The sequence below is a fragment of the Chiloscyllium punctatum genome, chromosome 34 (genome assembly GCF_047496795.1).
Source record: "Chiloscyllium punctatum isolate Juve2018m chromosome 34, sChiPun1.3, whole genome shotgun sequence".
Taxonomy (NCBI): domain Eukaryota; kingdom Metazoa; phylum Chordata; class Chondrichthyes; order Orectolobiformes; family Hemiscylliidae; genus Chiloscyllium; species Chiloscyllium punctatum.
The window spans coordinates 50,559,962-50,584,087 of record NC_092772.1 but is presented as its reverse complement, the minus strand read 5'-3'; the positions used below and the strand labels follow the sequence as shown (position 1 = coordinate 50,584,087).

The following is a 24,126-nucleotide window of genomic DNA, read 5'->3' as shown; positions in this document are numbered from 1 at the left end:
CCATGTCCCATCTCCCCCCGTGTCCTAACTCCCCCCCGTGTCCCATCTCCCGCCATGTCACATCTCAACTGTGTCCGAAATCCCCCCGTGTCCTAACTCCCCCCGTGTCCGAAATCCCCCCGTGTCATAACTCCCCCCGTGTCCAAACTCCCCCCGTGTCCGAAATCCCCCCGTGTCCTAACTCCCCCCCGTGTCCTAACTCCCACTGTGTCACATCTTCCCTCATGTCCTAACTCCCCCCATGTCCTAATTCCCCCTGTGTCCTAACTCCCCAGTGTCCTAACTCCCCCCGTGTCCGAAATCCCCCCGTGTCCTAACTCCCCCCATGTCCTAACTCCCCCGTGTCCTAACTCCCACTGTGTTCTAACTCACCATGTGTCCCATTCACCCCCGTGTCCTAACTCCCCCAGTTTCCTAACCGCCCCCGTGTCCTAACTCCCCTCGTGTCCCATCTCCCCCCGTGTCCTAACTCCCCTCGTGTCCCATCTCCCCCAGTGTCCTAACTCCCCCATGTGCTAACTCCCCCCGTATCCTAACTCCCCACATGTCTCAACTCCCCCCGTGTTCTAACTCCCCCTGTGTCCTATCTCCCCCCGTGTCCTAACTCCCCGTGTCCCATCTCTCCTCTGTGTCCTAACTCCCCCCGTGTCCTAACTCCCCCCGTGTCCTAACTCCCCGTGTCCCATCTCTCCTCTGTGTCCTAACTCCCCCCATGTCCTAACTCACACCGTGTCCCATCTCCCCCCGTGTCCTAAACCCCCCCCGTGTCCGAACTCACCCCGTGTCCTAACTCCCCCGGGTCCTAACTCACCCCATGTCCTAACTCCCCCCATGTCCTAACTCCCCCCAATGTCTTAACTCCCCCATGTCCTAACTCTCCCCATGTCCTAACTCCCCCCGTGTCCTAACTCCCCCCGTGTCCTAACTCCCCCGGGTCCTAACTCCTCCGGTGTCCCATCTCCCCCCGTGTCCTAACTCCCCCCGTGTCCTAACTCCCCCCGTGTCCCATCTCCCCCCGTGTCCTAACTCCCCCATGTCCTAACTCTCCCCGTGTCCTAACTCTCCCCGTGTCCTAACTCCCCCCGTGTCCTAACTCCCCCGGGTCCTAACTCCCCCCGTGTCCTAACTCCCCCGGGTCCTAACTCCCCCCGTGTCCTAACTCCCCCCGTGTCCCATCTCCCCCCGTGTCCTAACTCCCCCCGTGTCCTAACTCCCCCCGTGTCCCATCTCCCCCCGTGTCCTAACTCCCCCCGTGTCCCATCTCCCCCCGTGTCCTAACTCCCCCCGTGTCCTAACTCCCCCCGTGTCCCATCTCCCCCCGTGTCCTAACTCCCCCCGTGTCCTAACTCCCCCGTGTCCTAACTCCCCCCGTGTCCTAACTCCCCCGTGTCCTAACTCCCCCCGTGTCCTAACTCCCCCGTGTCCTAACTCCCCCATGTCCGAACTCCCCCCAATGTCTTAACTCCCCCATGTCCTAACTCTCCCCGTGTCCTAACTCCCCCGTGTCCTAACTCCCCCATGTCCTAACTCCCCCCAATGTCCTAACTCCCCCCGTGTCCTAACTCCCCCCGTGTCCTAACTCCCCCCGTGTCCCATCTCCCCCCGTGTCCTAACTCCCCCCGTGTCCCATCTCCCCCCGTGTCCTAACTCCCCCGGGTCCTAACTCCCCCCGTGTCCTAACCCGCCCGTGTCCTAACTCCCCCCGTGTCCTAACTCCCCCCGTGTCCCAACTACCCCTGTGTCCTAACTCCCCCCGTGTCCCATCTCCCCCCGTGGCCTAAATCCCCCCATGTCCCATCTTCTACCGTGTCCTAACTCCCCCCGTGTCCTAACTCCCCCCTGTGTCCTAACTCCCCCCGTGTCCTAACTCCCCCCTGTGTCCTAACTCCCCCCGTGTCCTAACTCCCCCCGTTTCCTAACTGCCCCCATGTCCTAACTCCCCCTGTGTCACATCTCCCCCCGTGGCCTAAATCCCCCCATGTCCTAACTCCCACCGTGTCCTAACTCCCCCCGTGTCCTAATCCCCCCGCATCCCATCTCCCCCCGTGTCCTAACTCCTCCCGTGTCCTAACTCCCACTGTGTCACATCTCCCCCATGTCCTAACACCCCCCAAGTCCTAACTCCCCCCGCGTCCTAACTCCTCCCGTGTCCCATCTCCCCCCGTGTCCTAACTCCCCCCCCGTGTCCTAACTCCCCCCTGTATCACATCCTCGTGTACTAACTCCCCCCGTGTCCGAAATCCCCCCGTGTCCTAACTCCCACTGTGTCACATCTCCCCCCATGTCCTAACACCCCCTGTGTCCTGACTCCCCCGTGTCCTGACTCCCCCGTGTCCGAACTCCCCCAGTGTCCTAACTCCCCCCATGTCGTAATTCCCCCTGTGTCCTAACTCCCCCTGTGTCCTAACTCCCCCAGTGTCCTAACTCCCCCCATGTCCTAATTCCCCCTGTGTCCTAACTCCCCCAGTGTCCTAACTCCCCCCATGTCGTAATTCACCCTGTGTCCTAACTCCCCCAGTGTCCTAACTCCCCCAGTGTCCTACCTCCCCCCATGTCCTCATTCCCCCTGTGTCCTAACTCCCCCAGTGTCCTAACTCCCACTGTGTTCTAACTCACCATGTGTCCCATTCACCCCCGTGTCCTAACTCCCCCAGTTTCCTAACTGCCCCCGTGTCCTAACTCCCCTCGTGTCCCATCTCCCCCAGTGTCCTAACTCCCCACATGTCTCAACTCCCCCCGTGTTCTAACTCCCCCGTGTCCTATCTCCCCCCGTGTCCTAAACCCCCCCCATGTCCTAACTCACCCCGGGTCCTAACTCCCCCCCGTGTCCTAACTCCCCCGGGTCCTAACTCCCCCGGGTCCTAACTCCCCCGGGTCCTAACTCCCCCGGGTCCTAACTCCCCCGTGTCCTAACTCCCCCGGGTCCTAACTCCCCCCGTGTCCTAACTCCCCCGGGTCCTAACTCCCCCAGGTCCTAACTCCCCCCGTGTCCTAACTCCTCCCATGTCCCATCTCCCCCCGTGTCCTAACTCCCCCGTGTCCTAACTCCCCCATATCCTAACTCCCCCCAATGTCTTAACTCCCCCATGTCTTAACTCTCCCCGTGTCCTAACTCCTCCCATGTCCCATCTCCCCCCGTGTCCTAACTCCCCCGTGTCCTAACTCCCCCGTGTCCTAACTCCCCCGTGTCCTAACTCCCCCATGTCCTAACTCCCCCCAATGTCTTAACTCCCCCATGTCCTAACTCTCCCCGTGTCCTAACTCCCCCCGTGTCCTAACTCCCCCGTGTCCTAACCCGCCCGTGTCCTAACTCCCCCCGTGTCCCAACTACCCCCGTGTCCTAACTCCCCCATGTCCCATCTACCCCCGTGTCCTAACTCCCCCATGTCCCATCTCCCCCCGTGGCCTAAATCCCCCCATGTCCCATCTTCTACCGTGTCCTAACTCCCCCCTGTGTCCTAACTCCCCCCGTGTCCTAACTCCCCCCGTTTCCTAACTCCCCCTGCGTCCCATCTCCACCCGTGGCCTAAATCCCCCCATGTCCTAACTCCCACCGTGTCCTAACTCCCCCCGTGTCCTAACTCCCCCCGTGTCCTAACTCCCCCCGTGTCCTAACTCCCACCGTGTCCTAACTCCCCCCGTGTCCTAACTCCCCCCGTGTCCTATCTCCCCCCCGTGTCCTAACTCCCCCTGTGTCCCAACTTCCCACATGTCCTATCTCCCCCCCCGTGTCCCATCTCCCCCCGTGTCCTAACTCCCCCCTGTGTCCTAACTCCCCCCTGTATCCTAAATACCCCCGTGTCCTAACTCCCCCCGTGTCCTAACTCCCCCCGTGTCCTGACTCCCCCGTGTCCGAACTTCCTCCGCGTCCTAACTCCCCCTCTGTGTCCTATCTCCCCCCATGTCCCATCTCCCCCCGTGTCCTAACTCCCGCTGTATCACATCCCCCCCCGTGTCCTAACTCCCACCAGGTCCTAACTCCCCTCTGTGCCCTAACTCCCCCCGTGTCCTTACTCCCCCGGTGTCCTAACTCCCCCCGTGTCCTTACTCCCCCGGTGTCCTAACTCCCCCCGTGTCCTTACTCCCCCGGTGTCCTAACTCCCCCCGTGTCCTTACTCCCCCGGTGTCCTAACTCCCCCCATGTCCTAACCACCCCTGTGTCCTAACACCCCCCGTGTCTTAACTCACCCCGTGCCCTAACTCCGCTGTGTCCTAAATCCCCTCGTGTCCTAACTCCGCCGTGTCCTAACTCCACCCGTGTCCCATCTCCCCCCGTGTCCTAACTTCTCCCCGTGTCCCATCTCCCCCCATGTCCCATCTACCCCCGTGTCCTAACTCCCCCCCGTGTCCCATCTACCCCCGTGTCCTAACTCCCCCCGTGTCCTAAAACCCCCATATCCTAACTCACCCCGTGTCCTAACTCCCCCCGTGTCCCATCTCCCCCCGTGTCCTAACTCCCCCCGTGTCCTACCTCCCCCGTGTCCCATTCACCCCCGTGTCCTAACACCCCCTGTGTCCTAAAACCCCCATATCCTAACTCACCCCGTGTCCTAACTCCCCCCCATGACCAATCTCCCCCATGTCCTAACTCCCCCCGTGTCCGAACACCCCCGTGTTCTAACCCCCCCGTGTCCTAACTCCCCCATGTCCTAACTCCCCCCGTGTCCTAACACCCCCGTGTCCTAACCCCCCCATGTCCTAACTCCCCCCATGTCCTAACCTCCCAGTGTCCTAACTCCCCCGTGTCCTATCTCCGCCCGTGTCCTAACTCCCCCGTGTCCTATCTCCGCCCGTGTCCTATCTCCGCCCGTGTCCTAACTCCCCCGTGTCCTAACTCCCCCGATGTCCCATCTCCCCCTGAGTCCTATCTCCCCCCGTGTCCTAACTCCCCCCAAGTCCCAACTTCCCCCATGTCCTAACTCCCCCCATGTCCCAACTTCCCCCATGTCCTAAGTCCCCCCATGTCCCATCTCCCCTCGTGTCCGATCTCTCCCCATGTCATAACTCCCCCCACGTCCCATCTTCCCTGTGTTCTAACTCCCCCTGTGTCCCATTCACCCCACAGTCTGACCCCCCCCCCGACTCCCATTCACCCCATGTCCTAATTCCTCCCGAGACCTATTAAAACTAAGATACCGATAGTGTAATAGAAAAGCTGAATGGCCTTCACTTCAGTGTTGACTGGGAATGAAACTACTGGGGTTTTATGAAAACTATGGAATGTATTAATTAGACGACAGCTATATCTCTGTCAATAAGGTGTGCACGTTGACCAGGGAGGGCACTCAGCACTGGGAACCACCTCTGAAAAACCCAGCCAGTCAGGCAGCAGCCCAGTGAAGCTTCCCCAGGTTGTTTCCAGAACCAGAGTTACTATCTTCTGAGGACAGGTTATCAGAGAAGTGAAGAGTCATACCAGACTCAACACATCAACTTTTTCTCTCTCCACAGATGCTGTCTAATGTGCTGAGTTTCTCCAGCATTCGCTGCGTTTGTAACAGTTTCTCCCTATTCAATCTGCCCAGACGCTCATTATCTGGAGATGCTCTACCAGATCTATCCTTTCCTCTCCAACATCTCCAATGTTTCATCCGAACTGAACGGAATCCTGTCGTGCAAACCCCTTCTGCAATCTCGTCAATTTATTCACACCCTTCCCAGGACAAGGAGCCCCTATCTGTTTTTGTGTGTATTGGGAATTTTTCAAGAGGAGACAGAGTTTAAGTTGTAGAGTTATGGATTAGCTATTCATGTTTCGTTCTTGCTACTAGTTAAGAAAATTTTGATCATGACAATTAGTTACCTGCTTGTTAATGGAAACTTGTGCATCGCCCTTTACCCTGAATGTGACGGTGAAACAGAATTGGGACAATTTCGGAGTTTAATCAAATGGTCGTTTTTATAATGACTGCAGGAAGAGCGGGGGCTTGACTTCCAGTGAACCAACCCAGGGAGACATAACAAAAGTGTGTGTGAGATTATGAGAGAGAATAAAGAGAATGAGAGAGAGAGAGAGAGATTCTGAGAGAAGGTGAGGGAGAGAGTGGGATAGGGTGACAGTGCATGAGAGAGAGAGTGGGGGATAGAGAGAAAGTGTGAATGAGGGTGTGAGGGGGTTTACAGAAAGTGAGAGGTGAGAGTGTTTGACAGAGAGCGGAAGGGATGGAGAGAGAGAGTGGGGGAAGAGGAAAGGAGACAGAGAAGAGGTGGGGACGGGAGGCGCTAGTATCTTCTCGTTGCTGAAAGCGGGCAGAGTGGCCTCTGGCTGTAGATACTGCGGGGCCATAGGAGTCGGCCGCAAAACGGCAGCAACGGAATCCCACCCCCCGGCTCCCCCCGGTTCCCATCCCCCAGCCCTCAGCCCCTGCCCGGCCTCTGCTCCAAGGACATGCCAAGCCTGAGGCCAGGATTCCGACTCCGCTTCCACTTACCCCAGACCAGGCAGAATGCCGCATACAGGAGGCCTCGCTTCATGAGCCCCATCATTTCCTGCAACACAGAGAGAGAGAGAGAGAGAGAGAGCTCCTCAATGAGAATCAGAACAGCGGTCCCTGCAGCAAAGGATACACAACCTGCAAATACCGACACACTGTTTGATCCAGCAGTCACCCCAAATCCATCAGGTTCCTGCGACTAGGTCCTTCTAACCCCACTGAGGCAGTCCAGCCACAATCCAAGGTCTCATCTGCTGACTTGTCTTGGGGACGGTATTTTTAGCTGAGAGCTGCGGCCACACAATCCTCTCTCACCCTCTCAGTCAAAGAGATCGGATTCTGTTTACCAAAGCTCTCAGCTCGGCAAATTGACTACTGCAGTGCGAGAGCGTTGGGGGTTGGGGTTGGAGGAGGGAGAGAAGGAGAGAGAGAGAGAGATAGAGAGGAAGGGGAGAACGAGAGGGAGACAGAAAGAGACTCTGCGTTAGGGAGAGAGAGTGAGATATAGAGGCTTGGTGTCAGGGAAGGAGAAAGACAGGGAGAGAGGGAAGCAAGGGATGAGAGAAGGAGAGAGAAAAGACAGAGAGAAGAAGGGAAAGAGAGAGGGAGGCTAGGTGTCAGGGAGACAGGATGGAGAGAGGGAAGAAGAGGAGAGAGAGGGAGAGAGACAGAGGCTTGGTGTTAGGGAGGAGAGAGAGGAGAGACAGAAAGAGGGAGAGAGGGAGTGAGAGGGAAAGGAGAGAGAGAGGGGTTAGAGAGAGAGGCTTGTGTCAGAGGGGAGACAGAGAGGGAGGAGTGAGAACAGGAGCACAAAAACAGACCTGTCAGTCCAACCCATCCATGCCAACCAGATATCCTAAATTAATAAAGTACCATTTGCCAGCACCCGGCCCATATCCCTCGAAACCCTTCCTCGTCATGTCCCCATCCAGATGCCTTTTAAATGATGTAATTGTACCAGCCTGCACCATTTCCTCTGGCAGCTCATTCCATTGATGCACCACCCTCTGTGAGAAAAAGTTGCCCTTTTGGTCTCTTTTATATCTTTCCCCTCTCACCCTAAACCTATGCCCCTCTAGTTCTGGACTCCCTGACCCCAGGGAAAAGACTTTGTCTATTCACCCTGTCCATGTCCCTCATGATTTTATAAACCTCTATAAGGTCACCCCTCAGCTTCCAATGCTCCAGGGAAAACAGTCCCAGCCTGTTCAGCCTCTCCCTGTAGCTCAAATCCTCCAACCCTGGCAACATCCTTGCCAGGGTTGGAGGAGAGGGAGGCCAGAATTGTACACAATATTCCAAAAGTGGCCTAACCAATGTCCTGTACAGCCGCAACATGACCTCCCAACTCCTGTACTCAATACTCTGACCAATAAAGCATTCTTCACGATCCTATTGACCTGCGACTCCACTTTCAAGGAACTATGAACATGCGCTTCAAGGTCTCTTTGTTCAGCAACTCTCCCTAGGACCTTACCATTAAGTGTATAAGTCCTGCCCTGATTTGCCTTTCCAAAATACAGCACCTTTCATTTTATCTAAATTAAACTCCATCTGCCACTCCTTAGCCCATTAGCCCATCTGATCAAGATCCCGATGTACTCTGAGGTCACCTTCTTTGCTGTCCACTACACCTCCAATTTTGGTCTCATCTGCAAACTTGAAAGGGAGAGGAGAGGAGGAAGAAGGGATGGAGATTGGATGTCAGAAAGAAGTAGAGAGAGAAAGAGAGAAGCTCAGTGTCACAGAGAGAGAAGTTCTGATTGATAATGTGATAGAGTTGGATTTGCATGAGATAGATTGGGGGTTCTGAATGATCGAGTGAAGGAGGGATTTAGATTAGAGAGAGAGGAGCTCTAATGATTGAATTAGAGACGAAATCTTAGGGTCATAGAGATCCACAGCACAGAAAAGGGCCCTTCAGCCTATCATGTCCATGCTAATCAAAGACAGCCACCTATCTATTCCAATCCCATTTTCCAGCGCTTGGCCCGTGGCCTTGTATGCCTTGGCATCACAGGTTCACATCTAAATATTTCTGAGAGTTCCTGTCTTTCCCACCTTTATGAGATTCCCACCATCCTCTCCACACATCCCTTCAAAAACTTCCCCTTCCCTTAAATCTGTGGCCCTATCATTGATCTCTCCATTAGGCAGAACGTTTCTTCCTGTCCACCCTCTCTATGCCCCCTCCTCCTCGTAACTTCATCTCAATTATATCTGCTATCAATCTCATCTGCTTCAAGGAAAATAATCCTAATCTGACCAATCTCACTTGATAACTCTCCAGCCTTGGTAACACACTGGTAAATCTCCTCTGTAACTGCTCTAGTGTCATCACATCCCTTGTATAATGTAGATTCCACAATCTTCTCAGGCTCTGAGTGATGTGGGCTGTGAGGGAATGGTGTGGCAGAACAAGGCAGAATCCAGTAGCCTCACCTCAGCATTGGGAGCAGCTCATTGCACATTTTTATGATCTTGACATGTGACACGTTGAATTAAACTCACCTCATTCATATATTCCTGATGAAGGGCTTTTGCCCAAAACGTCGATTTTCCTGTTCCTCTGATGCTGCCTGATCTGCTGTGCTTTTCCAGCACCACTCTGATCTAGACTCATTCATATACAGCCTCCAGTTTATCAAATAGGCTGCACACTGGGGAAACTTGAAAAGGAAACCAAAGAGAGAGCAGCTGGTGATTTCAGTTCACCATTTATTCTGAATGATCTCCAAGTTAGACAATGTGCACCAACACCTAAGGGCACATCTCATATCTACAAGCACTGACATTTGACATGTGCCAACGTCGAAGAACCCTCATGGTATACCCTGATCTACTTACAGGATACTTCTGCACATCACTGCTGTACCCTAGGCTGCACCTGTAACTCTCATTGTAACGCTCCAGCACGGACACTGTGTGATCAGGAACTCACTTCCAGCTCATTGACTGCAGCAGGCTGCAGTGTGGTCCATGAACTCACTATCATTGCAACTCACTCATCTATTTCAGAACTTCGGGGAACATTCTGTCTCCACAGAAACCACCAGACTTGCTGAGTTTCTCCAGCAATTTTGGTTTTGGCTTGTTTCAGATTTCCGGCATCTGCAGTTCTTTGTTTGATTATAGGGATATGAGGGATAGTTAATAAGATGAATTTGATCTAACGGGGCTCATGGTGAGAAATCTTCTAAAAAATTTGACATGACTTTAAAAAAAAATGAGGTATGGAGTTTACATTGGAGAGAGAGAGAGAGAGAGATGGTCATGGTGGCTCAGTGGTGAGACCCGGGTTCAATTCCCACCTCAGGCGCTGTGTGGAGTTTGCACGTTCTCCCCGTGTCTGCGTGGGTTTCCTCCGGGTGCTCTGGTTTCCTCCCACAGTCTAAAAATGTGCAGGTCAGGTGAATTGGCCATGGTAAATAGTGTTAGGTGAATGGGTCTGGGTGGGTTGCTCTTCGGAGGGTCGGTGTGGACTTGTTGGGCCAAAGGGCCTGTTTCCACACTGTAAGTAATCTAATCTAAGAGAAAGAAAGAGACAGTGCGAGAAACAAGCTAATGAATTGAGGGTGGTTATGACAGAATCTACTCAGAGACCAATTCCATAAAGCAACCTCTAGTACAAAAGAGAATAATTTGTATATTGAATCATGGCACATCACAGCACTGAGGGAGGCTATTCAGACCATCAATTCTGCGCTGGCTCTTTGAAAGAATTTGCCCCACTCCATCCTCTGCATCTTTCCCAGATTGCCCAATAATGATTCTTCTTTTAAATATTCCTGTTGATTGTGTTTCCACCTGCCTTTCAGGCAGCCCATTCCCCATCACAGCAGATGGCTACATCAGTTAAGTTTTCCCATGCACTTGTAGTTCATTTCATCAGTTGCTGTGGCCCCTAGCTGCAAAACATTGGCACCTCCTTGACTGTGTTATTGTCAGAGCAAGAGATCAGAAAGACATTAGAATCAGATGCGCCATGGGACAGGAGCCATCGACTGCTGGACAGACCATCGCCTGATCTGAGCCAAGGTAAACATAAGTACAGCCCTGCCATAGCAAGAACAACAGAATCAGAGCCACAAGGAGTTCAATACTGAGGCACTTACAGACCTGAAAAACAGAGCCTCATATAACCAGCTCCTCCCCACAAACCTAGTGACCCTCAGGAACACCAAGTCACAGGATTCGGACAGTCTCTGGTCCACCCTCAAGGTCAGCATCATCAATGCCCCAAAAACTCGGTCAGTCACTTAAACAGGAAACACCAAGATTGGTTTGTCAGGAATGATCAGGTGATCCAAGAACTGATAAACCAGAAACATATGGTATTTCTGATTGAAAAACAGCAACCACACTCAGAAGAGAAAAAGCAGACCTTAAGGGCATAAGAGTAACTAGTGAGGGAATAGGGCTCCTTAAAGATCAGCAAGGTGGTTGTCTATATGCAGAACCACAGGAGATGGGTCAGATACTAAATAAATATTTTACATCAGTATTTACTATGGAGAAGGACAAGGAAGCGAGGGAACTTGGGGAAATAAATAGTGATATCTTGAAAAGAGTTCATATTACATATTACAGAAGAGGAGGTGTTGGAGGTCTTAATAAGCTGAAAGGGACCGATCAGGTGTTTCTCAGAACTCTGTGGGAACCTAAGGAAGTGACTGCTGGGCCTCTTCCTGACATATTTGCATCACTGATATAGTGACAGGTGAGGAGCTGGAAGACTGGAGGTTGGCTAATGTGGTGCCATTATTTAAGAAAGGCTGTAAGAAAAAGCCAGGGAATTATGGACTGGTGAGCCTTAGATGATGTGTAAGTTAATAGAGTTGCAGTCATAGAGATGTACAGCATGGAAACAGAACCTTCGGTCCAATTCATCCAAGCTGACTAGATATCCAAACCTAATTTGTTCCCATTCACCAACACTTAGCCCATATCCCTCTGAACCCTTCCTATTCAATACAAGTAAATCCATCAGGATTCCATTCAACAACTTGCCCACCACCGACTTCAGGCTCACCGGGCTATAGTTCCTTGGCTTTTCCTTACAACCTTTCTTAAATAGTTGTTGGAGAGAATTCTGAGGGACAGGATTTACATGCATTTGGAAAGGCAAGGATTGATCAGGGATAGTCAACATGGCTTTGCCTGGGGGGGAGGGGGAAGGGAATCATTTCACACTAATTTGATTGAGTTTTTTGAAGAGGTGACAAAGAAGGCTGATGAAAACAGAGCGGTAGATGTTGTCTACATGGACTTCAGCAAAGTGCTTGACAAGGTTTACATAGTAGACTGATTAGTAAGATTAGATCACATGGGATCTTGGACAGTCAGCCAGTTGGATACAGAATTGTGTGAAGGTCAGAGACAGAGGGTGGGGATGGAGGATTGTTTATCACACTGGAGGCCTGTGACTGGTGGTGTGCCACAAGGATCGGTGCTGGGTTCACTACTTTTTGTCATTTATATGAATGACTTGGATGTGAGTACAGCAGGCATGGTTAGTAGGTTTGGAGGTGACACCAAACTGGGTGGACAGTGAAGAAGATTATCTCAGAGTACAAAGAGTTTTTGATCAGATAGGCCAATGGGCTGAGGAGTGGCACATAGAGTTTAGAGTTGCATTCAGGTAAGGCAAAACAGGGCAGGACTTACACAATTAATGGAAGGGCCATGGGGAGGGTTGCTGAACAGAGATCGTCTGAACAAGTTCATAATTCTTTGAAAGTAGAGTTGCAGGTAGACAGGGTGATGAAGACTGCATTTGGTATGCTTGCCTTCATTGGTCATAACCCAATGTAGAGGAATGTAAGAGTTAGGATGTCACATTTTGGCTATACAGAACATTGGTGAAGCCTCTTTTGAAATACTATATACAATTATGGTCTCCCTTCTAAAGGAAGGATGTTGTTAATTTTGAGAAAGTACAAAAAAGATTTACAAGGATGTTGCCAGGACTGAAGGGTTTGAGTTTTAGGGAGAAGTTGAATAGGCTGGGGTTATTTTTCTTGAAGCATTGGAGGCTGAGGGGTGACCCTAAAAAGTTTATAATATCATGACCAGCATGTATAGGGTGAATAGACAAGGTCTTTACCCAGGGTGGGAGAGTCCAAAACTAAAATTAGTGGGCGGCACGGTGGCACAGTGGTTAGCACTGCTGCCTCACAGCGCCAGAGGCCTGGGTTCAATTCCCGCCTCAGGCGATTGACTGTGTGGAGTTTGCACGTTCTCCCCGTGTCTGCGTGGGTTTCCTCCGGGTGCTCCGGTTTCCTCCCACAGTCCAAAGATGTGCAGGTCAGGTAAATTGGCCATGTTAAATTGCCCATAGTGTTAGGTAAGGGGTAAATGTAGGGGTATGGGTGGGTTGCGCTTCGGCGGGGCGGTGTGGACTTGTTGGGCCGAAGGGCCTGTTTCCCCACTGTAAGTAATCTAATCTAGAGGACATAGGTTTAAGGTGAAAGGGGAAAGATTTAAAAAGGACTCTGAGGAACAACTTTTTCACCCAGAGGGTGGTACGTGTATGGAATGAGCTGCCAGAGGAAGTGGTGGAGGCTGGTACAATGACAACATTTAAAAGGCATCTGGATGGAGACGTGAATAGGAAGGGTTTAGAGGGATATGGGCCAAGTGCTGGCAAATGGAACTAGATTAATTTAGGATATCTGGCCAGCGTGGATGAGTTGGACAAAAAGATTTGTTTCCATGCTCATGATTCTATGACCCGTATCTTTCTGTGTTTTATTTAAAGGAAGTGGGCACATCCCCTTTAAAGGAGAAAGTGAGGACTGCAGATGCTGGAGATCAGAGTCAAGAGTGTGGTGCTGGAGAAGCACAGCACGTCAGGCAGCATCCAAGGAGCAGGAGAGTCGATGTTTCAGGCATAAGCCCTTCATCAGGAATGAACGCATTCCTGATGAAGGGCTTATGCCCCAAACTTTGATTCTCCTGCTCCTTGGATGCTGCCTGACGTGCTGTGCTTTTCCAGTGTCACACTTAAATCCCTTTTAAATTCAAGGATTTTTAATCCCAGAAAGAACCCCAGTTTGTTATGAACCCAGCTAATGGTAACATCAAGGAGGTCAAATTCCAGAACAAAACCTGACTTGATCTGCCATAAGTTTTTATTTCCTTCTAAATGAGGGAGACTAGTCACTGACAACCTCTTGTGAATATTTTCAGTACACTTTCAACAAAAGAACATTAAAAAAACACACAAAAAACATAGACTTTAGACTGGAACTATTGGAAACATTTTATTATAAATATCTGAAAAGTTTATTCTTTTTAATTCCAGCAATACCCTGACAGATACTCAAACTCTGAAAAGCCACTCTTATTTTCACAAATTGCTGCATATCCAATTGAATCTATTTTCTGCAGCTAATGTCTTTTCCCAAGGCCCCTAAAACAACTGATAACTCAACTCAGTTGTGCTGAACATGGATTTACTGAACTCATGTTTTGTTTACAGCCTAATGGGACATCCTCCTTGATGACACCTATTACTGTGCTTCTTCTCACCAATTTCTGCACATCTCAAGACTTCTCCCCAGTCCTGACAGTTTGGAGACGGAGGTAAAAACAATGACTGCAGATGCTGGAAACCAGATTCTGGATTAGTGGTGCTGGAAGAGCACAGCAGTTCAGGCAGCATCCAAGTAGCTTCGAAATCGACGTTTCGGGCAAAAGCCCTTCATCAGGAATAAAGGCAGTGAGCCTGAAGCATGGAGAGATAAGCTAGAGGAGGGTGGGGGTGGGGAGAAAGTAGCATAGAGTAAAATGGGTGAGTGGGGGAGGGGATGAAGGTTTAGATTAGATTACTTACAGTGGGGAAACAGGCCCTTCAGCCCAACAAGTCCACACCGCCCCGCTGAAGCGCAACCCACCCATACCCCTATATCCACCCCTTACCTAACACTACGGGCAATTTAGCATAGCCAATTCACCTGACCTGCACATCTTTGTACTGTGGGAGGAAACCAGAGCACCCGGAGGAAACCCACGCAGACACGGGGAGAATGTGCAAACTCCACACAGTCAGTCGTCTGAGGGGGGGAATTGAACCCAGGTCTCTGGCGCTGTGAGGCAGCAGTGCTACCCACTGTGCCACCGTGCCGCCCAAAGGTGATAGGTCAAGGAGGAGAGGGTGGAGTGGATAGGTGGAAAAGAAGATAGGCAGGGAGGACAAATCCGGACAAGTTATGGGGACAGTTACTGAGCTGGAAGTTTAGAACTAGGGTGAGGTGGGGGAAGGGGAAATGAGGAAACTGTTGAAGTCCACATTGATGCCCTGGGGTTGAAGTGTTCCAAGGCGGAAGATGAGGCGTTCTTCCTCCAGGCGTCTGGTGGTGAGGGAACGGCGGTGAAGGAGGCCCAGGACCTCCATGTCCTCGGCAGAGTTGAAATGTTGGGCCATGGGGCGGTGTGGTTGATTGGTGCGGGTGTCTCGGAGATGTTCCCTAAAGCGCTCTGCTGGGAGGCGCCCAGTCTCCCCAATGTAGAGGAGACCGCATCGGGAGCAACGGATACAATAAATGATATTAGTGGATGTGCAAGTAAAACTTTGATGGATGTGGAAGGCTCCTTTAGGGCCTTGGATAGAGGTGAGGGAGGAGGTGTGGATGCAGGTTTTACAGTTCCTGCGGTGGCAGGGGAAAGTATCCCCTCCCCCACTCACCCATTGTACTCTATGCTACTTTCTCCCCACCCCCACCCTCCTCTAGCTTATCTCTCCACACTTCAGGCTTACTGCCTTTATTCCTGATGAAGGGCTTTTGCCTGAAATGTCGATTTCGAAGCTACTTGGATGCTGCCTGAACTGCTGTGCTCTTCCAGCACCTCTAATCCAGAGTTTGGAGACGGATAAATGCAGCACCTCTGTGAAAATGGACTTCTTCCATCTGCATGAGTCTCTGGCTCTTTCTCTCTGTTTCATTGTCTCTGTTGGATACAAAACTAAAATCAGCAAACATCTGAACAATTTTGAGTGGCATGGTGGCTCAGTGGTTAGCACTGCTGCCTCATGGCACCAAGGATGTGGAGCTTGATTCCACCCTTGGGTGACGGATCTGGTGACTGTGGAGTTTGCACATTCTCCCCGTGTCTGCATGGGCTTCCTCTGGGTGCTCCGGTTTCCTCCCACAGTCCAACGATGTGAAGGCTTGATTGATTGGCCATGCTAAATTGCTCACAGCATCCAGGGATGTGCACGCTAGCCATGGGAATTGCAGGGTTACTGGGATAAGGAGGGTGATGTGGGTCTGGGTGGGGATTTGATTAACTGAATGGCTTGCTTCCACACTGTAATGATTCTAATTATTTCACCAGGTTACTTGCTGCTCAATTAGCTGAAATCACATGATTTCTTGTTAATGCTATGTCCAACTTAATGGTCAAAATTACTTTCAGACTTTTCTAGGAAGGAAAGATCAGATCTTCATAGAACAGAAAACTAAAAATCTACTTCTCTCCTATTTAAAATCCCGCTTCTCAAATACTAGTGATGATGTAATGCAAATCTTGTTAAAATAAGAAGGTGAAAGGTGTTATTAGATATAAAACGATCTATGATGAATGAGGAATTGTGCATTTTCATAATGCCACATGTGTATATGATAGGATATGGCTGGTTCTGGTCATGTCAAACACATCTTTGTTGCCTCAGCATTCAACGTGAATGTATTTTTTTTAAGGTTGCTCCCCAATTAATACATGCTTTATTTATGTTGTTTTTGAATTCTGTTAAAGTAGAAGCTGTCAGTTGCTAAAGCTGGTTATTGTCTTTCACAGGGTCTCATCACAAACCTTGTGAGGGTCGGGGAAGTGTGTGCTCACATTCAGAGTGGAAAACAGCTGCTCCAGGTTTACAGTAACTTTCCAGTGCATTGTGAATGCTGATCGATATTTAAGGCTATGTGAAAGTAAATGAAAAAAATAGAATTATTTGGATGTTTCCTAATTGAACATGGTTCTGCGATTTCTAGGAATGGTATTAAACTGTAGTGATTTGTGACCGACCTGTTAATTACTAAAGACAAAAATTTAATGTGTGCTGTAAGTTATCTGATGTTTATATGGGTGTTTTTTTTAATAGGCTTCTGAAAATTTCCACAGATGCAGTGGAAAGGATCGCAAAGATGATTCTGGACAGGAGTGAAAGTAACAGGGTAGTTGTTATGGGGGCTTCAACTTTCCTAATTTTGACCAGAAATGCTATAGTTTGAGTACCTTAGATGGGTTAGTTTTTGTCCAATGTGGGTTTCCTGACATAGTATGTAGAAAGGCTAACAAGGGGCAATGTCACATTCGATTTGGAACTGGGAAATGAACCAGGCCAGGTGTAGGTTTGGAGGTAGGTGAGTACTTTGGTGATAGTGACTACAATTCAGTTAGGTTTACTTTAGCAATGGAAAGGGACGGGTATATACCATAGAGCAAGAGTTATAGCTGGGGCAAAGCAATTATGATGCGATAACGCAAGATTTAGGATGCATAGGATGGGGAAGGAAACAGCAGGGAATGAGTATAATTAAAATGTGGAGCTGATTCAAGGAACTGGTACTGCGTGTCCTTGATAAGTATATACCTGACAGGCAGGGGGAGGTGGTCGAACAAGGGAGCTGTGGCTTACTAAAGAAGTTGAAGTTCTTGTCAAGAAAAGAAGGAGGCTTTTGTAAAGATGAGATGTGAAGGCTCAGTTAGGGCACTTGGGTGTTACAATTTAGCCAGGAAGGACCTAAAGAGAGAGCTAAGAAGAGCCAGGAAGGGACATGAAAAGTCTTTGGCAGGTAGGATCAAGGAAAACCCTAAAGATTTCTATAGGTAGGTCAGGAATAAAAGAATGAATAAAGTAAGACTAGGGCTTGTCAAGGCCAGTAGTGGGAAGTTGTGCATTGAGACCAAAGAGATAGGAGAGGTGCTATATGTACATTTTTAATCAGTATTCACACTGAAAAAGACATTGTTGAAGAGAGTACTGAGATCCAGGCTATTAGACAAGATGGAATTGAGGTTCATAAGGAGGAGGTGATAGCAACTCTGGAGAGTGTGAAAATAGATAAGTCCCCTGGGCCGGACGCGATTTATCCTCGGCTTCTCTGGGAAGTCAGAGAGGAGATTGCAGAGCCTTTGGCTTTGATCTTTACATCATCATTGTTGACAGGAATAGTGCCAGAAGACTGGAGGATAGCAAATGTTGTCCCCTTGTTCAAGAAGGGGAGTAGGGACAACCCTGGTAACAATAGACCAGTGAGCATTACTTCAGTTGTGGGTAATGTGTTGGAAAGAATCATATGAAATAGGATTTATAATTATCTAGAAAGGAATAATTTGATTAAGGATAGTCAACACAGTTTTGGGAAGGGGTAGGCTATGCCTCACAAACCTTACTGAGTTCTTTGAGAAGGTGACCAAACTGGTGGATGAGGGTAAAGTGGTTGATGTGGTGTGTATGGATTTCAGCAAGGCATTTGATAAGCTTCCCCACGGTAGGCTATTGCACAAAATATGAAGGCATTGAGGGTTATTTAGCGGTTTGGATCAGAAATTAGTTAGCTGAAAGCAGACAGAGGGTGGTGGTTGATGGGAAATTTTCATCCTGGAGCTCAGTTACTAATGGTGTACTGCAAGGATCTGTTTTGGGGCCTCTACTGTTTTTAGTTTCACAAATGACCTCAATGAGGGCGTAGAAGGATGGGTTAATAAATATACAGATGACACTAAGGTCGGTGGAGTTGTGGATAGTGCTGAAGGGTGTTGAAGGTTACAGAGAAACATAGATAAGCTGAAAAGCTGGACTGAGAGGTGGCAAATGGAGTTTAATCCGGAAAGGTGTGAGGTGATTCACTTTGCAAGGAGTAGCAGTAATACAGAGTAGTGTGGATGAGAGAGATCTTGGTGTCCATGAAAGTTGCCACTCAGGTTGACAGCATTGTTAAGAAGGTGTACGGTGTGTTACCTTTTGTTGGTAGAGAGAGCCATGAAGTCATGTTGCAGCTGTACAAACCACTTGGAATATGCTAGTTGCTGCATTCCAGGAAGGATGTGGAACTTTGGAAATGGTGCAGAGGAGATTTACGAGGGTGTTGCCTAGTATGGAGGGAAGGTTTTATAAGGAAAGGCTGAGGGACTTGAAGCTGTTTTCATTAGAGAGAAAAAGGTTTAGAATTGATTAATAGAGGATTGGGTAGGGGGGACAGTGACAGCCTTTTTCCTTGGATGGTAATGGCTAGCACACGGGGACATAGCTTTAAATTGAGGGGTGATAGATACAGGTCAGAGGTAGGTTCTTTACGCAGAGAGTAGTAGAGGTATGGAACGCCCTGCCTGCAATAGTAGTAGACTCACCAACTTTAAGGGTATTTAAATGAACATTGAATAAACATATGGATGATAATGAAATAGTGTAGGATAGGTGGGTTTCAGATTGGTTCTGCAGGTTATGCAATATCGAGGGCTGAAGGGCCTGTACTGCACTGTATTGTTCCATGTTCTATGTTCAAATAGTTTTGTGGAGCAGAGAAACATGCAGTTCCAGGAGATAAAAAAATGGATTGTTAGTCATAATTCTGAAAAATAAAATCTGGCTTTGACAGGAAAAGAGGCCAATGCTAAATGCTGGCTATTGAATATATTCTGCTCTTAAATATTCTCTTATGCAGTTCCAAAAGTCAATAAGTAAACACTTCAAAAACTGTTGTCTCTCCTGAAACTTTGACCATAAGGTAGTGGTACCAGCCACATAAAGTAACGAGATAATGCAAGTAACAGTAGGTTCTTATGGCGAATTAGACAGGAATATTCAAAATATAGGCATCAAAAAACAGATATTTTACATGGTCTGGACCTCAAAGATGAAGCTCTGTAGAACATATCACACATGACAGGAAATAAACCCCAACATGGGATCAGACCAGCATCTTAGAACATAGAACATAGAACAGTACTTCTCAGAACAGGCCCTTCAGCCCACGATATAGTGCCGACCACTGATCCTCATGTATGCACCCTCAAAGTTCTGTGACCATACGCATGTCCAGCAGTCTCTTAAATGTCCCCAATGACCTCGCTTCCACAACTGCTGCTGGCAACGCATTCCATGCTCTCACAACTCTGTGTAAAGAACCTGCCTGTGACATCCCCTCTATACTTTCCTCCAACCAGCTTAAAAATATGACCCCTCATGTTAGCCATTTCTGCCCTGGGAAATAGTCTCTGGCAGTCGACTCTATCTATGCCTCTCATTACCTTGTATACCTCAATTAGGTCCCCTCTCCTCCTCCTTTTCTTCAATGAAAAAAGTCCGAGCTCAGTCAACCTCTCTCCATAAGATAAGCCCTCCAATCCAGGCAGCATCCTGGTAAACCCCCTCTGAACCCTCTCCAAAGCATCAACATCTTTCCTATAATAGGGCGACCAGAACAGGATGCAGTATTCTAAGTGCGGTCTAGCCAAAGCTTTATAGAGCTGCAACAAGATCTCACGACTCTTAAACTCAAACCCCCTGTTAATGAAAGCCAAAACACCATATGCTTTCTTAACAACCCTGTCCACTTGGGTGGCCATTTTAAGGGATCGATGTACCTGCACCCCAAGATCCCTCTGTTCCTCCACACTACCAAGAATCCTATCCTTAATCCTGAACTCAGCTTTCAAATTCGACCTTCCAAAATGCATCACCTCACATTTATCCAGGTTGGACTCCATCTGCCACCTCTCATCCCATCTCTGCATCCTGTCAATGTCCCGCTGCAGCCTACAACAGCCCTCTATACTGTCAACGACACCTCCAACCTTTGTGTCATCTGAAAACTTGCTGACCCATCCTTCAATCTCCTCATCCAAGTCATTAATAAAAATTACAAACAATAGAGGCCCAAGGACAGAGCCCTGTGGAACACCACTCACCACTGACTTCCAGGCAGAATATTTTCCTTCTACTACCACTCGCTGTCTTCTGTTGGCCAGTCAATTCTGTATCCAGACAGCTAAGTTCCCCTGTATCCCATTCCTCCTGACCTTCTGAACGAGCCTACCATGGGGAACCTTATCAAATGCCTTGCTGAAGTCCATATACACCACATCCACAGCTCGACCCTCATCAACCTTTCTAGTCACACTCTCAAAGAACTCGATAAAGTTTGTGAAGCTTGACTTGCCCCTCACAAAGCCGTGTCGACTGCATTTAATCAAGCCATGCTCTTCCAGATGGTCATAAATCCTATCCCTCAGAATCCTTTCTAACGTCTGCAGAGGACAGACGTGAGACTGACTGGTCTGTAATTGCCAGAGATTTCCCTATTTCCTTTCTTGAAGAGAGGAATTACATTTGCCTCTCTCCAGTCCTCAGGTATGAATCCCGTGGAGAGCGAGGATGTAAGGATCTTCGCAAGTGGCGAAGCAATCACATTTCTCACTTCCCAAAGCAGCCGAGGACAAATCTGGTCCAGGCCTGGTGACTTGTCAATCTTAATGTTTGTCAACATTTTCAGCACATCAGCTTCCTCTATCTCTATCCATTCCAGCATGCACACCTGCTCCTCAATGGTTTCATTCACTACAAAGTTCATTTTTTTCATAAAGACAGAAGCAAAAAACTCATTTAGGGCTTCCCCTACCTCCTCAGACTCCATACACAAGTTCCCTATGCTATACCTGATCGGCCCTACTCTTTCTTTGACCACTCTCTTATTCCTCATATACGTGTAAAATACCTTTGGATTCTCCCTAATCCTTCCTGCCAAGCCTTTCTCGTGCCCACTCCTGGCTCTCCTGAGACCATTTTTGAGCTCCTTCCTTGCCTGCCTGTAATCCTGTAGAGCTGAGCTTGACCCTAGCTTCCTCCACCTGACGTAAACTACCTTCTTCCTTTTGACAAGAAGCTCCACCGCTCTCGTCATCCAAGGTTCCTTTATCTTACCCCTTCTTGCCTGTCTCAGAGGGACATATTTATTCATCACTTGCAACAAGTGTTCCTTAAACAGTCTCCACATCTTCCAAAATCTATCCCTACTTTCGAAGAACTATTCAGTCATATGTCAGCAAATTGTGTATGGCCATTACTGAAAACAAAAGCTGACCCCCGATGTATTGTTACACTAATGGACATAAGGAGCCAATTTCCAGATGCTATTTGTTAAAGTGAGCCATGTGCTCACATGGAGGTGATGGTGTTCGACTAGGGTGGACAAAATCAGAAGTCACATGACAACAGGCTATAGTCCAACAGGTTTATTTGAAATCACACTGGCTTTCGGAGCACTGACCCTTGCACTTGTTAAAGAAGCAGCACTCTGAAAGCTTGTGATATCAAATAAATCTTCTGGACTAGAACCTGGTGTCATGTGACTTCTGACTTTGTGAAAGTAAGGGTTGAAATGAAAAGGTTCAGTCAGGTTTTTGCTTGCTGAATTGCTGTAATTACTGAAATTACCCATTGAGACAGAGTCTAACCAGAATTTGAATTTTATGTCGAAAGTCTTCCAGCAAATCATCAGCAGTTTGGGTAGGAAACAACTGTATATAATCCACAAACACAAGGAACTTGAGAGAGTTACTGTCTGATTCACAAAACAATGATGAAGGCAAACTGTCACATATCCTGACAGGATTGGATACTGTTAGTGAGCAGGGAATCCCCAAATAAAACCATTAGGTTCAGTCCACTTGGAATGGTTTATGGTCATGACATTAGAGGTCTATGAAAATAGATGAGGGAGAAATTTTTGATGAGAAAGACTCATCCTCAGATAAAAAAAGTCACTTGATTGAACCTAATCAAAGCTGTCATTGTGGTTCCCAAACCGAACAGTTTTCCTGGGTTCTGCACAGATTATAGACAGGGGAAAATTCAGTGTTGAAAAGAGATACTTTGAACGGAATATAGCATTAACAGGGGTTGGCAGTGCTTCATTTCATTGTAAAATTGGTCCATTGAAAAGGCACTGAACAATAAAATCTAAAGAAGTATCCACCCATGTTACACCAAATGGGTTCTACCAGTGTCAATTAATGCCACTATAAAATACCACAAAGACAAGGAGAGGGTGTAAGGGCTGGCAGGGGTTACAGAGATAGGGAGGGGGTGTAGGGGCTGGAGGGGGTTACAGAGATAGGGAGGGGTGTAGGGGCTGGAAGGGGTTACAGAGATAGGGAGGGGTGTAGGGGCTGGAGGGGGGTTACAGAAATAGGGAGGAGGTGTAGGGGCTGGAGGGGGTTACAGAGATAGGGAGGGGGTGTATGGGCTGGAGGGGGTGACAGCGATAGGAAGGGGGTGTAGGGGCTGGAAGGGGTTACAGAGATAGGGAGGGGGTGTAGGGGCTGGGGGGGTGACAGAGATAGGGAGGAGTGTAGGGGCTGGAGGGGGTGACAGAGATAGGGAGGGTGTAGGGGTGGGAGGGGTTACAGAGATAGGGAGGGGGTGTAGGGGCTGGAGGGGCTTACAGAGATAGGGAGGGGGTGTAGGGGCTGGAGGGGGTTACAGAGATAGGGAGGGGGTGTAGGGGCTGGAGTGGGTTACAGAGATAGGGAGGGGGTGTAGAGGCTGGAGGGGCCTACAGAGATAGGGAGGGGGTGTAGAGGCTGGAGGGGCTTACAGAGATAGGGAGGGGGTGTAGGGGCTGGAGGGGCTTACAGAGGTAGGGAGTTACAGCAAGATTCCAGAAACATCAATCTAATCACAATGCAGCCATCTGTTCTCGTGATGTTGGATCATCGATTGGTCAGGTCCTTCGGCTGGAGGCCTTGTCTATTTTTCAGTGAAATTGTGCTCTGATATTTACTTCATGTTCCCTTTTAAAACCTTGACATAATATTTCATTTCAAAGGCAACAAATTGCTTCCTACTGTGAGGCATCAACTTTAATTCAGTGTTTAAATTGTCGAATGCAACTTGAAGGCTGAGCTCTTTGACTCTGAGGAGGAGAGGATGCGTGTGGCTGACAGAACTCTGTATTGTGTACTGTTCTGATTAGCTCATCTGAGGTTTTGGATAGAATGCAGTGTAGGTTTATTCAAATAATACCTGGGTATTGAATCACAGAAGTAGTGAAAAATCACACAACACCAGGCTATAGTCCCGCAGGTTTATTTGGAAGTGCTAGCTTTTGGAGCTCTAGTCCTTCATCAGGTGGTTGTGGAGAATAAGACCATAAGACACAGAATTTATAGCAAATGTTTACAGTGTCATACAACTGAAATGATATATTGAACAAAGTTGAATTAACAACAATCCATATAACCATCCAATGCCTCTCTCAAATGCCCCTATCTTATTGCCAGGCAGCACAGTCAAGACCCTAACTACTCACTGAGTGAAAACGTTTTTTCTCATTTCAGACTTGCTTCTTTTGCAAAACACATTAAATCTACACCTTCTGGTCCTTGAGTCTTTTACCAACAGGAATAGTGTCTCCCTGTCGACTCTGTACAGACCCCTCACAGTTTTAACACCTCTATCAAATCTCCTCGCAACCTACTCATGTCCAAGAAGAACACTCCCAATTTCTCCAATCTTTCCTGATTGATGATAATTGAAACCATTCCCATAAACCACTTCTGCACTCTCTCCAATGTGGTCTCATTTGTCCTATAATGGAGCACTCACTCCCTTACACAGTACTCCAGCTGAGGTCTAACCAGTGACTTTTACAACTTCAGGATAACTGCCCTGCTGTTAGATTCT

At 48.7% G+C, this 24,126-nt stretch overlaps 1 protein-coding gene across 8 annotated transcripts in view; it reads right to left on the bottom strand.

Annotated features, from left to right (window-relative positions):
• The window catches only part of LOC140458827 (sodium channel regulatory subunit beta-1-like), a 94,905-nt gene that overhangs the window by 48,649 nt on the left and 22,130 nt on the right, over positions 1-24,126 (bottom strand). For 2 of the 8 annotated variants that reach the window (XR_011953716.1, XM_072553487.1), the window contains exons 1-2: positions 7,308-7,326; positions 6,432-6,489 (exon numbers count right to left, since the gene is read on the bottom strand). Coding sequence is in view for 6 of the 8 variants with exons in the window: in XM_072553487.1 (XP_072409588.1) it covers positions 6,432-6,489; positions 7,308-7,310 (61 nt within the window). In the remaining 2 variants the exon portion in view is untranslated. Of the gene's footprint in view, positions 1-6,431; positions 7,197-7,307; positions 7,327-24,126 lie in introns of those variants that run through there. The other 6 variants (XM_072553488.1, XM_072553490.1, XM_072553491.1 and 3 more) reach the window with 6 other exon arrangements.